At 48.9% G+C, this 15056-nt stretch overlaps 1 protein-coding gene across 1 annotated transcript; it reads left to right on the forward strand.

Annotated features, from left to right (window-relative positions):
* The first annotated feature begins 2094 nt into the window (after positions 1-2094).
* On the forward strand, positions 2095-9737 carry LOC119114786 (derlin-2). The gene is made up of 5 exons (XM_037238817.1): positions 2095-2523; positions 5855-5920; positions 6421-6711; positions 8223-8386; positions 8757-9737. The coding sequence occupies exons 1-5, from the start codon at positions 2431-2433 to the stop codon at positions 8866-8868; spliced, it is 726 nt and encodes a 241-aa protein (XP_037094712.1). The 5' UTR covers positions 2095-2430; the 3' UTR covers positions 8869-9737.
* Positions 9738-15056: the final 5319 nt, after the last annotated feature.

A 15056-nucleotide genomic window follows, 5' to 3' on the forward strand; every position in this document is an offset into this window, starting at 1 on the left:
AGGTGAAGCTGATCGACTCCAGCTTGGCTTGCCACATCAACCCAGGCCGTCCCGAACGGCTCGACTTCGGTAAGCATGGCTGGCGCCACCGCAGGGCGTGGTGCCGGAACGCCTCATGCCTCACCTGGTTCCGGCGGTGGCCGCTGAGCTCGGCGCTGAGCCGCCTCAGCGGCAGGGTGTACCCTCCGGACGTGGCCTACACGCCGCCACCGTCGCCGGAGCCTGTGCGGCGCGATAAGAAGCCGCCGCCGGCCGCCGAGCGGGATGACTAGCCAGTGGACCCGCTGGATGACGAGCTGGACTGGATCGGCACCGAGGGCCAGTGAGGGTGGCCGCGGGGGCGGTGACAGGGGCGACGGCAGGGAAGACGACAGGGACGACGGCAGGAAGCGACGAAAGGGCGTGTCTGGAGGTGACGACGGGAGGGGGAAGGGAGCCGAGCGGCGCGCTGGAGCGACGCGCGGGTGTCGGGCGGCAACCTGTTGAGATGTGTATCGTCATGGCTGCCGTCATCTGTGTCAGCCCTTGCCCTGGCTGTGTGGTCACCTGTAGCACTGCCACCCTCACCTTGACCTCATCGTTCTGCGTCACGAATGCCTTGCCCACGCTATCGCAGGTCATGCATCGCTAACGCCACCACTGTCATCTTGTATCCCATATTTCTCCACTGTCGCCGCTTGTTCCATTGTTTCTTCCTTAAGCTGTTAACAGGGCTACAAATGCACAGCAACTCAGTCCAAAGTCAGAGCATTGCTGTTTTCAACTCCTGGCACTGTTATAAGCCATGCGCAGAGGTGTGCCACAGCTGTGTCCATTATCACCTCCCGCCGTTACCATCGCGTCCGGACGTGTGCTGCAGCTATGTCTGGTACCCCCTGCAGTTACCAGCGGCACCTTGGCGTGTGCTGCTGCTATGTCTGGTACCCCGTGCAGTTACCAGCAGCACCTTGGCGTGTGCCGCCACTATGTCTGGTACCCCTGCAGTTTAGGAGGTGAGTTTATAGTATTCTCGGGCCAACAGGACTACAGGCGAGATCAGACGCAAGACTCTACTTCAAGATGGCAGGGTAGACGTGGAACCGTAAGTGTTTTAAGAAGTGTACAATCAGAGTGCGGTTTATCAAGGTGAACCATTTGTGGACACTACAGAGTTAACGCGTATGTGATCTCACTTGTATCAAGATTCGAAGTTCCTGGGTTATGACCCTTGGATAAGATAAGGTCCGAGGCCAAAATCGACACTGATGTCCCAAGTGTCCTCATACTTCCTCATGCAGTCGCTTTGAAGCCCTAGGCAAAATGGCCTGTGCTAGGCAAAAGGTCGATGGTGTTCAGTAGAGATCAGTGACCTTTTTTGAGCTTAAGAAGACGGGGGTGACCAAAAACCTTTACGATTCTTTCTTCAGTAATCCTGCGATGTTTGTTTTGGGGTCACTAAAGAAAATGTCAACACAAAATTGCAGCAGAACTGACAAGTGGCAGTGGCTCACTGGAGGGCTTGGCATTTGCAGCGCTGGCAAGCGCGCTTCTCTCAAAGTTTTGGAATGTGAAGCAATGCTCCAAATGAAGTGGAAATCTGAAGAGCAAGTATGAACGCCCCTGATAGTACTTCATGCCTTGAAACCGGGTGTGCACATCCGGTTTCCGTTAGCAATCCCGGCAGCCAGGGTTCGTGTCGGTCAGAGAATCCCTTGGATGGTGTTGAATACATTCAGAAACATCACAAACACAAATGACCCTTGGACACTCCACCGCTTGTGGAAGGAAGCCCGCGAGCATTTGTCCCTATCTAGGTAGGAGGGTTTCAAGATCATTCCAGCGCTCTCCAGGCTTGAGTTTTGGGCGAATCCCTCAAAGTACTTTATACTACTGTTTCAAGATCACTTTAGTGATCTTAGCAAGAACTATATCAGTTGGTATTATTTTATTTTTTCCTTCCTAACGACGTTCAGTTGGAGAGAATCATGGCTCTGGTTGCTATGTTTACAGGGGGCTACACGAATAGCAGCGAAGTAACAGGATCCCTCAAGGTTGTTGACAAACGCGCTGCAGCAAAGACGAGAACCTAGAACTACCCCGCAGCACGAAGCCAATATGAACTGTACCCGATACTACCGGGAACGAGAGGCCGGGAGGTCCTGGTAGTTAAGGCATTGGCTGGAACACCAAAAAGGAAATCAAATAGGGATAATAATTCCTGCGTTCTGACATTCGTCACCTCTTAGTCAGCCGTATCGGCCCTAGAAACTCATTCAGCTGTGTATTTTGTGTGAAAGTGCCGAGTGAAGTCCGCAGCTGCTACGATTTATTTGTTTTTGGTGTGGGTGCAGGCGATCTGCAGACATAAATGGTCAAATTGGCATACTAAGGACAGGTACCTAGCTACTTGTATCAGAAAGTGGACAGAAGCATCTTTGCTGTCAGATTGTGATGGCACTCCATCCATTGGTTGAAGAGTACCTGAACATACCTCCTGTCACAAGGGCCTATACCACAGCATGCATCCTAACAACTCTGGCAGTGGTGAGTTTGGCTTGGGTAGTTATGGTGGAGGGAGTGGACTGACCTGTTGCTCATCACTCAGAGTTGTAGTGCATTCCCATGGTTTGAGTTAGAACAGTTTGTTTTGTGGGAAATGTCTGTAATTTTTCATGTATGTGTATATGAATATTTAAAAGAAGCATTACTAACTTAAAAGTAAGAATAGCAGTTGCTATCATTCACATAATTTCCAGCCTTTCAATAGGTCATGTATGGGGTATGAAGTTATCATGATATAACAAGGGTATATGAGTATAATAAGATTAAATATATTCAGCCAATGTTGCTAGATATGGCAATGGTCACAGGTAACCAAATTAAATATGAATTTTCTGTGTGCAAACAGGACAGCCTTAAAAGTACAGAAATCATGTGATGAAAGGCCTGTTAGGCCCTGATCCACATCATTATAATTTGCAGAGGATATGCAAGCCCCATGATATTTGATAGCTGCTATTTTGGTGAAAGTGAAGTGATTATAAAATCATAGGATTAAGGTAGTTACTGCATCATCCTATTACGAAGGAGTTTTGAAAGCTATAGTGAGTCACATACAAATGAATGATCTTAGATGCCATAAGTGTACAGGTAAATATGTGTACAAAATATTACTTGGTGGGGTATAATGAACATCAGTGCATTCTGATCAGACATGTATCATCAACTGCCTTCCAATAAAGAACAACACCAAATGCCTACCCTCAGAGTTTAAAATGCCTTTTGATGTTTTAGGCCTCTGGACATTACTGATCAGGTACCCCCACCCAGCCTCCATGGTACCTCCATATCTGGGAGTTGGATAGGGTATCATATCATATTAACATGAGACTTTAGATGTCTGCCACAATTTTCCCATAACTCACATTACCAAGGCCAGAAACTTTTAATCCATGACAGGCTGTTCTCCATCTGCCAGTTTTGCAAGATTAGGACTACAACTTAAATTGTGAATGTGTCTTCCAAAAATGGTCTCAAAGTTAACATTGGAAACATAAGGTAAGTTAATGATTTTACTATTTGTTTCTGCTTTAACAGAACATTGCATGAGTAAGTTAGCAGATGAACAGTTAGACAGATTTGGACCTGCCCCAGGATAAGATATATAGCAAATGAAAAGTTAGGGAGAAAGGCAGAAACTGCTTATTTATACTACAATGGTAACAAAATATTGTGCAGACTTGACTCAACAAATGAAACCAAAGGTCAGGAACTAGTCATTGTGTTGTCTGTTAGGGCTTGGCTTCAAGTGCTTGATATGAGTTTATTTTGTGTTATGTTGATCTGGGTGCGATCAGCACTATAGGACCGGGGCACACAGGACCTTGCACATTACATGCTCTCCTAGAGATGTAGTGAATTCAAAGACATTTGTTGTCTGCAATGTCTCCAAAGTGTTTATTGAGTGTGACTGTGGGCTTTTAAGGCTTTGTATGGTATACAAGCTTTTTATGATATACAAGCTTGGGTTTATGGAATATATTTCACTTGGACATACCATCTTGTGAATGACAGTGACTTGCAAGGCTGATGCAGGTTTGACTGGCAAGGTGTTTGAATGGACTCAACTCTGCCTGTGACCATTATTGTACTGAAAACTTTACAAAGAAGTGATGATATGGTTCATAAGCCAGGGAAGGGCTGGAGAGAAGAGAGCTTTTGACAACATATAAGTGCAGTGTTTATCATGTGATTGGTGATTTGTTGTGAATTGTTTGTTATTGTGAATAATTGCTGATTTGTTTGATTACCTCATTGCTGCTTGATGATGATGTGTATTGAATATGTCTGTGTGGGAATTACAGATGCATTGAATCTGTTGCAGGAGCTGTGCTCTCTGTTTTATCCTTGCTCTACTACATAACTCAATGTACCCATGTTGTAACAAAGATGCCAGATTTTGTCTAATGGTCTTTGAGGCATCAAGAGTTTGACCAATATAAGTATTATATGTTGTTCATTTCAATCAAATTGAGTACCCCATTTCCATCACAAGAGTGTTAACAGACTGAGTGAAGGGTCTCTTGAAAATTACATGCAGTGTAAGGATGTGGCAGGTCTTTCCCCCCCCCCCCCTCCCCCACCTATAATCTTAAGAACTGTAAGAGGAAGAGAAACAAAGCGCCTCATGTTGATACAGAGAGCTAAGTTGTGTAAAAAATCATGACACTAAGCTAATATCTTCATGGTCAAATAAAGTCAAATGTGTCAAATTAGATGTTTTGCACGGCTTGGCTTCTCATCCTTGTGAATCGTTGCAATATTGTTTAGATATGCTAAAATGTGACTAAGCTGTGTTGTTGACCTGATAAATGATGCCATCAAAATGTACCATTTGACCTCGTCATGTTCCGGAGTGGGTCGGTCGGTCGGCCACTTGATTGGCCGACTGGGAGGGCAGGCGACCGGGCGGGCGCAGTCGACTTTGCAAAGAAACAGCTGAAGTGCACCAATGGTAAATAATACAATTTGCAGTGCTTTGTGCCATAAGAACATAAGGTGCAAGTTGCCAGTATGTCTGGGAACAGCTTGGCAGAATAACCTGATTTACATAACAGTATTGGTGCCTATGACAACCATGAAGTTGACCTAGATTGATCCCACTGGCCTATCATGACCTCGACCTGAATTGATTTCATTGAGGCAACATGGCCTTTGCGGTACATCGTATAGCAGTACGAAAACAGGAACCGTACTATACATCCTCTGTGGACCTCTTGAAGGTCACGATAGGTCGCTGACCTAAAATTACCCAGTTCAACATTGTGTTTTTAGGAACAAAGTGCCTAGCATAATCCTTGATACTTATTCAAATGGAAATAGCAAAGCAGACTTGTATGATGTTGGTCACCATGAGCAAACAGTCAAATAAGGTCACTGCCCTCAAATGAGCGCCAGTGACGTGTCTTAGAACAGTTATATAGGTGTACCGTGGCTGCACGAGGTATTGGGGCACTTTGGACACCAATCTTGAGTTCGACCTTGTTTGACCTTATTTTACTGAAAGGTCATGACCTAGGAGCCTCAAAAATTGGACACTGGTAAGTCTACCTATAGGTCAGCACACCCTGTAAGTATGGTGTTTCTAGCTGTCTTAGTTTTTGAGATCTGAGGGGGGCGTCAAATTGCCCCCCCCCCCCCCAGCCCCGCCCCACCCAACCGAAGGGTATTCAGCCGGCTACCCGGTCGAGTGTTAAAATGATAGCCCTAGTCCGTAGGGATAGCACAAAAATGCAACATTGAGTGTAATTCCAGAATGTTGTGGATCCTTGTGCATATCTGATCGCGGTGTATGACATGTTTTGTGTATTTCCAGCAACTGGACCTGGTATCACCATTTCAACTATACTTCAACCCAAACCTGATAGTCACACATTTCCAAGTAAGTTTAGACATTTTGATAAGCAGAGCAAGTACAGTGTCAAACCGAAAGTAATTGTTGGTGGCAGTTGATAGTAGTAAATCTCACCAGTGTATGCAAATGACAACACAGTTTGAGGTGTGGCAAAAGCCTTATGCTTGGGAATGGGCAGTATGCCTGCGTAGGTCCTTTCCAGCCATTACCAAATCAATGACTTTGATGCTTATTCTATCCAACTTTTATGTGGAGGGCCACGATCTCTTTTAAGATTTGCAGCACTCGTCAGAATTTATGTTTTAGATTGCCACGTTTTCTTGTTTAGACGGTACTATAAAGACTGCTTCATTATGTCCTAGTTACAAAGCTAGAAGTGAGAAGGAAGCATCATACACTATATAGCTGATTCCGCAGCCGGCAGCTTTGTGATTTTGTGGCGCCTTGAAGAGGCCGATAATTTTCAGCTGGGGAGCTGAAAATTATCGGCCTCCTCTATCGCTGATGGGGTCTGACCTCCTCCACAGGTATGGCGTATCGTCACCACATTTCTCTTCTTCGGTCCTGTCGGCTTCACCTTCCTCTTCAACCTGATCTTCACGTACCGCTACTGCCGGTATCTGGAGGACGGCTCGTTCCGCGGCCGCACGGCCGACTTCGTGCTCATGTTCGCGTTCGGCGCCGTCTGCATGGTGCTGTGCGCCCTGGTGGTCAACCTGCTCTTCCTGGGCCAGGCCTTCACCATCATGCTCGTCTACGTCTGGAGCAGACGCAATCGTGACATCCGGATGAATTTCTTCGGCCTCATGAACTTCCAGGTAATTGAACCTTGCATGGTGGGAGGTGCGAAGCGTTTACATTATGGAAGCGCACGGCCCGTCCTGCCGCCTGCAAAGCCGAGAACGCATGATAGGGGAGGGCCGTGATGTGACACAGTATAGACAATAACGAGCTGTCCATGGACGAATTATCCATTCGCTGTTTACCAACACGTTTTCCCTACTTTCAAGCAGTCTCCTGCATAACCGCTTGTTCGCATGACCGAGCCGGGGGTGTAGTCTCGGAAAATAAGCAAGGGGGAGGAGCAGGAAAGTTGACTAATCCTATCCAAAACTTACGTAAATATCATATAGAACGTTGCCTCAAGGTTGGTGGAGATCATTTAGGTACGTGGGGGAGACCTGTGGTGAGCGTGGTAATGGATGCAATTCATAGTATTTTTGAAGGATATTTGCTCATTATGCATGGCCCATTGGAATCAGGTACCCAAAATCTGAATAGTCGGGCGTTAGAAAGTGCGGCTGCCGCATTTTTCAACGCCTTTATTTAGGTTTTGAGGATAGCGCAGACCTTATCTAAAACTACTGTTCAGCTATTTTTGGACCAATTTTTCCTCCCATAACACGAGTACAGGTCACTCAGTGGAAGCCCCAGTGAGATACTGGGAAGGTTCAGGTACAAAAATCTTCTTAGTGTGGCATTGGCGGCAGCAACGAAATAATGCGGGTAAGACGAACGTTCCTCCATTTAGAGAACAAACACGGTCTGACCGACGTATGCCGTCGCATACACACAAGTATGAAAGAAAGCACACGCTGTCATGAGGGATCCACCTAAGTGGAGTGTATCACATTTGTACGGGTTTTGAACTGACAAAGCCGCCTTGAAGATGGTTCCGTGCAGTTTACAGCCTTGTTCATAAGACCTAGGCCTGTCTGGGCTCAGACCCACACGCCCGCGAAGAAGTGCAGGCTTTTTCTAGGGACTAGGGACCCAGGCATCCATGACGCCATAACGTCATTCAAACCCTGTTATTCCATCAGTCACGTGACGATCAAGGCCAATACAAATGTAATCGTTAAATGGTTCATGTCTCGTGTTCGTGAGCATGATTTCCAGATATATTGGTCGTCATTTGGTTCTCAATATTGTACAATGTATGATGACGTAATCAAACAGTGACGCATTTAGGAGCATATATGCTAAACAGAGAAATTGTGTGGTTGAGGCCAGCCTTTTCCACTGAAAAGCATACCAGTAATTACAAGTGAGCTTTTTAAATTGCATGTGATGCTTGCGTTGTATTCAGACGAGAGGCTGCAACAACCGCAAATTAATTGCGGGTAGTCTTAGTGAATATCTGAATCTAAATCTTAACATTTTTCAGAGACCATCTTGTTCGTTGTTTTCGTGTGCGAACATTGACGCAGGATTTTACCATTTTCATATCACTGCCTGGCACAAATGACTGGACAGTGGTATCCAGAAGCATTGTGTCGAGGGGCGATGTCGGTGCGCGCCGACAGTCAAACGCTATCGCCTGTTGCAGGCGCCCTACTTGCCGTGGGTTCTCCTGGGGTTCTCACTGCTGCTGGGGAACTCCATCGCGGTCGACATCATGGGCATTGCGGTCGGGCATGCGTACTTCTTCTTGGAGGACGTCTTCCCAAATCAGCCAGGCGGCTTCCGCATACTGCAAGTTCCTCGTAGCATGTAAGTTGTGTGGACTATGGCCCGCGTTCTCGCCACGAAACCGTCGCAGTGTTCTTGTTCTAGAGATCGTGTGATCTACGAACGGTTGTCTTAAAGTGTTCAGGAGTATGTTTTCCCTTTTCAAGAGTTGACCCTTCTCACCACTTTTTCGGTGCTGAACAAACGGAGCAGCCTAAAGCAAGGATTTTAAGGTGCTGAAACATGAGCTGGTTGGTGTTGTGTGCTTACAGTAAGTGGAGCTGGTAGTCGTAAACGCGCGGGTGTCGATATGTTTGTATTGAAGCCATCGCTGAATCCGTGGAGATGTGCCCTTTCCGTTCTGCCCAGCCCGGGTCGGGTGTTCTCCGCCTGACCTGTTCGGTCGCCGCAGTGTGGCCCTATTCGAGGGGGCCCCGCTGGACCCGACGTACGCGCCGCCGCCGGAGGAGCGGCCCGGCGGCTTCGACTGGGGCGCCCGGCCGCCGCCGGCCGACGGGCAGTGAGCCGCTGACCGGGACCATTGACTGGCTCTCCGACGGCACCGACGCGGCGCCCGGACCAGCTTCGTGGCCGCTGCCGTTGTACCAGCGGAAGCCGCAGCTGCCAGTCGTGCTTGTGATGCCGCGAAGGGGTCGGCCTGTGCTCGGGAGGGCGATCAGCTCTCGAGATCGCCGGTGCTCCGGATTGTGGCGGCTGGGGGCTGTGGGCTGCCCAATGGCGTCTGCTCTCAGAAACGCACGCGTGCCCACTGCCGAAACGCGTAACCCGTTGGAGCTGAGACCACAATCGACGCCCGCTTCAGCGGAATAATAGAGAAGGGCATAAAAGAAGAGCTGAGCTGCATCAGTTTGCACTTTCTTTGGTACTTCATGGTGTATGCTTAATATTGGGAGCTGTCTGGTGCACATTCGTTGCTTGTAAAGACAACACAATGTTTGCGTGGATATGGAAATGGAACACGAACCAATTACTTGTGTCTAGTGCGGGTGATTGACCTTTTCTCGCCGAGTGTGACGCACCGATCGCCACTTGCTTTTGATTCAAATATGACAATTTGTTGTGCTGTGCCGAACTAAGACACTTAGTTTATTTTTAGGGGAATCGCCGTTGTTTGAAGGTCTTATCCGATGAAAGCCAAAAAAAAAATTAAGCATCTTCTACTGCTGTGTTAACCTTTGAGCGGTGTTGTTTCTAAGCGTAAACCTGGTTGCGGGGGCTTAAGGTCGATAAAGCACATTCAGTTTGCCGTTGCCACCTTTTGTTCATGCATTTAGTCCCAACGTCCTGGTCGTCACCAAACGACTTATGGTCGTGTGTTATGGGTTGGCTTTGCCAGTTCGGCCTGCCTCCAAAAATAGACGGCAGATCGCGACTGATGACTCTGAATCCAGATGTGTATGGTGTACAGCCATTAATTCTCGCGCTGACAGGGTGGGGGATCGGCAACAGCGCAGCCAGAGCCTTGGAAAAATGGTACGCAGGGTTGACAAAGGGCCCCCGCCCCCCCCCCCAAAAAAAAATGATGTGGCCCACTTGTTTGTCGCAGACACGATTTCCTGTGTTTTATTTTTATATCTGTATGAGATTGCGCGAAAGGGTAGTTTCTCGCGCTCATTTCGAGTATCCTAATGACAGGTACCGCAGCCGACATGTTCTGTGGACTCGAAGATATCAGGCTAGGTCACTGACCTTAAATGAATGCCACTGACCCTTTGCCCAAGAGAGGTATCTAGGTGCACGGCGGCTCCATGAGGACGTCTGGGTACATTTTGGACACCAATTAGGGGTTGACCTTGTTTGACCCATTTGACTCAAAGGTTATGACCCAAGAATATTAAATGTTAACATAAGTTAGTGCACATACAGGTCAACCAACTCTGTGAATTATTGTTTTCGACATCCCAGAGGGGTCAAATTAAAACCCCGCCCGAGCGAAGAGTACTTACGAGTACTTAGTACGAAGAGTACCGGCTACCCGGGCCCGTTTTAACTGGAACAGAAACCAGGAGCCACTGGGACATGCGACACTTTTTACTTTGAAGTCAGTAAACAAAAGAAAGCGAGTATTAAATGACTGCATTGAATAAATCACCGGCACTATTCATTTTACCTCAGCTGATAGGACTCGCGCAAGTTTGACATCATTTTTCCCTTGGTTGTACAGATATTTTTAATACCCCGTGAACGCGGATCTTAGATCGAAATGAATTCCAAAATTATCAGTAACATGGACAAGCCATGTTCGTTTGGAAATGTTTAACCTTCAGTAAGGGTCGATTGTTGAAAAAATTAGTTAACATAGCGATGAACAGGCACGCTCGCAAACAAAGCTTGGAATAAAAATCCCAAGCCGGGCATCGCAGCTTCGTAAGCCGCGCGGCACGCAACCCGCAGCGGACATCAAACGGCGGTCGACAGGTGAGCAAATAAAATTGCACCTGAAAGGAGTACTGTTGAACGATTTACGACATCGATGCGTGCGTTAAGAGGGAAGTCTTGGCGTATATCCCACCTATGTTATTCTGGGATTGATAAGAACGAATTAGCATTTATATCACCGTGGACTGGGGATGGAATCTGGTGATGAAAGGATAGTCAGGGCGGAATATCTTTTTTTATGTCGCTATAACCGTTACTCAGCCAAGAGGACAACCTTAAAGTTATAAAGAGATACGCTCCAGTCTCATCTTCGAGCGGCACTACTTTATTGTGAAAGACATTCGGAAGCATGTCACGGCTGTCATTCTCGCGCGCCTGGCACCCGCCGCTTGATGCTACTTGATCGACGCAAGAACACTCACTGGCGGAACAAGATCCCTTATCGACGGCAGGTGGTCGAATGCTTGGCACATAGACTCCAGTTCGGGCATATGGCTTGAATCGAATGGGCGGCTCCCCGTACTGGGGCCCTTCCATTGTCTTAATGTGGACTCTCACAAGTCCTCACACCTGTCACTGAGAGGTCCGCAACCAACCCCAGAGGCCCTCTGGCATTCGCGATCCCGTTCTTCACCCTGTCGACAAATGTTCCCTGACTAACTCGGGAACCCCTTGTCGACATAGGACCCCTTGCTAGGCAATGCGGGCCCATGGAGCACACAATGGCCCCTCATTGTTTCAGGGGCTCCGACCAATGCAAATTGCATGCCCCGGTCTTGTTCCTGCTTGAAAAATCGACCCTCATGAATCAGAATGACGCGGAGCTGACCAATCAGTGTAAGTGGTTTCTTGTCGAAAAAGAGGCTTTCAGTGTCCCAGGGGCACCCGATCGACGTAAAAGGTATTCTGATTGACATTTGAGGTCGCGGCGTTACGATCGTCCTCAATGTGACCTACAGGCAGGGCTTCAGGCCGTTCAGAATTGCGACCGGTGCCAATTTTTATGCCCGTTCGAGGCTCCAATATTTCAGGTGTCCAAGGGAATGACCTGTACCCCCTCCCCCTTTGGATACGCCCCCGTCGACACAGGACTCTTGCTCGGCACTCAGGGCCCCTGACGGATACACCGTCCCCTCGTTGTTGGAGAGGCACGACCGATGCAAGTCATTGGCCCCTGCTTTGTGCCAGCCTGGGAAATAGGTGTCCAGACCTGAGACCGACCCGCAACCGACTGCTCGTGTCGGTGGTTTTCACCGAAATAGAAGTCCATATTGTCCCAGCGGTTCCCAATCGGTGCAGGAGGCTCGCATTGTTTCAGGGACCCCGACCGATGAAAATATCGGGCCATGGCCTTCCTCCTGCTCAGTAAGTGGGCACCCAAGGGCTTAAACCGAAACAGAACCAACTGCTCAGTGTTGGGCTCAAAATCGTGGCCAGCTGGCAGCACCATTTGCCATTCATGTGTTAAAGGTAGTGTTTCGCATTGGAAGGAATCTAAGTAAGGATCAGATGTGAGGAAATAAGCTATCTTTTGACTATTGGTGTACTATTTTTAAGTGGAAAATAATATTTCAGAGAACACCTTTTTCTTAGTAAGTCTACTTTAGTAAGTCTACTTAGTAATCAGTGACTTTAGTAGTCCTTATAATTTTACGATTTATCAATATTTCGGCTTGTAGCAGTGGACCATGCTCTGGGACAGTGTGTCAGCAAGTAAGGCGAGTGGAGCGATGACTCATGCCTGAGTGAGGAGAACAATCACGGCTCGGGGCAGTGCGTTACGGTGGCGCCGGCTAGTCGCGCGCAGATCGTGTTGCGGGTATGAGCCTTGGAAGGAGTATAAAAGGTGCTGGTCGGGCGCGTAAGGTGGGTCTCTCCCTGTCGGCGTCGTGTGCGGCAGTTCACCGCTGCGTGTGAGGCAGTCCGACCGAGAAATATTTTAATCATCGAATACACGGCTATTATAGGCTATGCAGTGGTTGATTTATAGCTGGTTAGTAGCCTGACAACACGTAAAGTGTAACTTTTAAAATGTTCGCAGTGAAAATCTGGGAGGGTATTCCCAGCCTCAGGGCGCCGACGCTCGCCATTCAACTGTGTTTCATGTTCATGCACCTGGGGCTTGCATCGTACCCATCTCGAACTGTGCGGTTTGATTAACGATATCCAAGCACGAGTCCATGCTTGGCTGTATGCATGTGTGCATGCCACTGGGAGAGCTCTCATAACCTCCCAGTACTAGAAAAAATAAAATTCCCCACTATCCACTAGATGGTCAGGAAGCTACAAATTAGCAAATACTTGTGCTTGGCAGAATACTAGACCAGAAGGACGGTAATAAGGGTCTGAAAAGGAGGAAGGAATGCAAAAAAATAGGAAGCAGTCAGATGTTGTATGCTCGAGCCCATCTTTTTGTGGCATTTAACGTGTCGGCAATGATACAATTTTTCCAGCTCCTTGTGAACAATGACATCAGCCCTCCACACAAGTGAAGGGTTTATGTCATTAGCATTTGCAGCTTCTGGGCCTTCTGAACTCCTTCCCGTGTGCTATTTGGGCCTGTCACTGTCTGCCGCCTGGGTCAGCGAACGCTGGAGAAGGAGAGTTGGCACGCAGGCATGCCGCTGTTAGAGGAGAGTCGCCAGAGTTTGCCGCTGGGTGTCACCAAGGTCTGTCGATGCTGATGAAGGAGACCCCGGCATCGAGGTCCATCAAACCTCGTAAGTAAGCACTCGACCACGGGACCTACCACATCGCTTAGATAAGTCCTAACTTGCCGTGCTGGGGACGGAGGCGATTGACGTGTAGCCGTGACCACGCCGGCCCTGGCGCCGACGGCCCGCGGCCTGCGCGGTCGACCGGGTGACCATATCTGGCACGGGGTGGTGGATGGACCGACCAGCGCGACATCTGTGATCGGCCTCCTGAAGCTGCGTCACACTTCTCGCGCCGATCGCCTGTCGCCCGTCCCAATGCTGTACGGCCACCGCTCACAATCGCCCGTCCTATCGAACGTTCGCTTACGTATGGCTGAGGGCGCTGGATGTTGTGACCAGGCGATGACAGAGTTCCTGTACAGTCACAGCCTAGCGCTGTGATGTCAGCTCCTAGGGCCCCCGTATTGGAAAGCACTTCCCCGTGCCCAGGACGGTCTGTGTGACCGGTTAGGGGGAGACGTCAGCGGCTCCGGCAGGCGGTGAGACTACCTGGTTTGTTTGCCGTGGTATGCTTGCCTTGCGGTGCCTGGAGCCGCGACGACGACAACCGTTATGACGCTGCGTTTGGAACCGACGTGACCGCGTCAGCAGTGCCATCCGCGAGGCGCGGACTGCGCCGATACCGGCGGCCCTCAGTAATTGTTGGTTAACTGGTCTGAACCGGTGCATTATTACGTGTAGCACCTAAGCGACAGTAGAAAAACCACCCGACCCAAAAGTACATTCGTTTTAAAACAGATATAACCACCCAACATTTAAATACAAATCTCCCCATTATTCTGCACTCATGTCTCACCTGTGGGCCGCGGAGAGGCAGCTCAGCGTGTACGATGAGTACGCGCATGGCAGACGGACGGACGGCAGACAGCACGGCGTCCCGTGGCCGTCGCACAGAGTGAAGAAGTGAACGACCTTGCTACGATTCTGAGAGAGGTGTCCCGACCTGTTGTGCCGCATGGAGAGGTGTCCTACCAGTCCTGTCCTGTCGCTCCTGTTCTGCCAGTCGTGCAGCAGGTGTTCCGGCCTTCCGCACGGCTTGGATATTTGTATCAAGCTGTCGCGCCATGCAGTCAAACTGCGGCGCTTGGAGGTGTCCCAGCCTGTTGCGCCGCTCTTGAGAGACGTCTTGGCCCGAATCTGTCGTACTTCGAAGGTCGTCCCGAGTCTTTGCGAAAGCAATTAGCTTGTCATGCTGTGATCTTTGAGAGTTAAACCAGACTGCCACGGTGCTCGTAGGGGTCCCGGCCGGTCACACCATTCTGAGAGACACCCTGTGTTGAACAATGTTGCAAACATTCAATCACCGCGCTTATAGTCTACTATTCTAAATCTTATGATGCACGCCTTCATGACAATAAATCATTATTACCGCAGTGTATCTCGTCATTCCAATCCATGCGAAGCGTATTTTTTAGACGGCCCCTATGACACGAGGCGTCCGGCGGTTACGCGTCATCATTTCAATACTCACGGCGGACTGCTGCCGGCGTGACTTCCAGTGACGTCATCTTCGCTACGCTCATAGTGCGAAAAGACCGCTTGGTGACTTTCCGATATTTAAGGCCTTGCTTTGTAGGATCTGTGGATGGCGCAAA

Source organism: Pollicipes pollicipes, unplaced genomic scaffold (assembly GCF_011947565.3).
Source record: "Pollicipes pollicipes isolate AB1234 unplaced genomic scaffold, Ppol_2.1 Scaffold_3087;HRSCAF=3621_pilon_pilon_pilon, whole genome shotgun sequence".
NCBI classification, from domain to species: domain Eukaryota; kingdom Metazoa; phylum Arthropoda; class Thecostraca; order Pollicipedomorpha; family Pollicipedidae; genus Pollicipes; species Pollicipes pollicipes.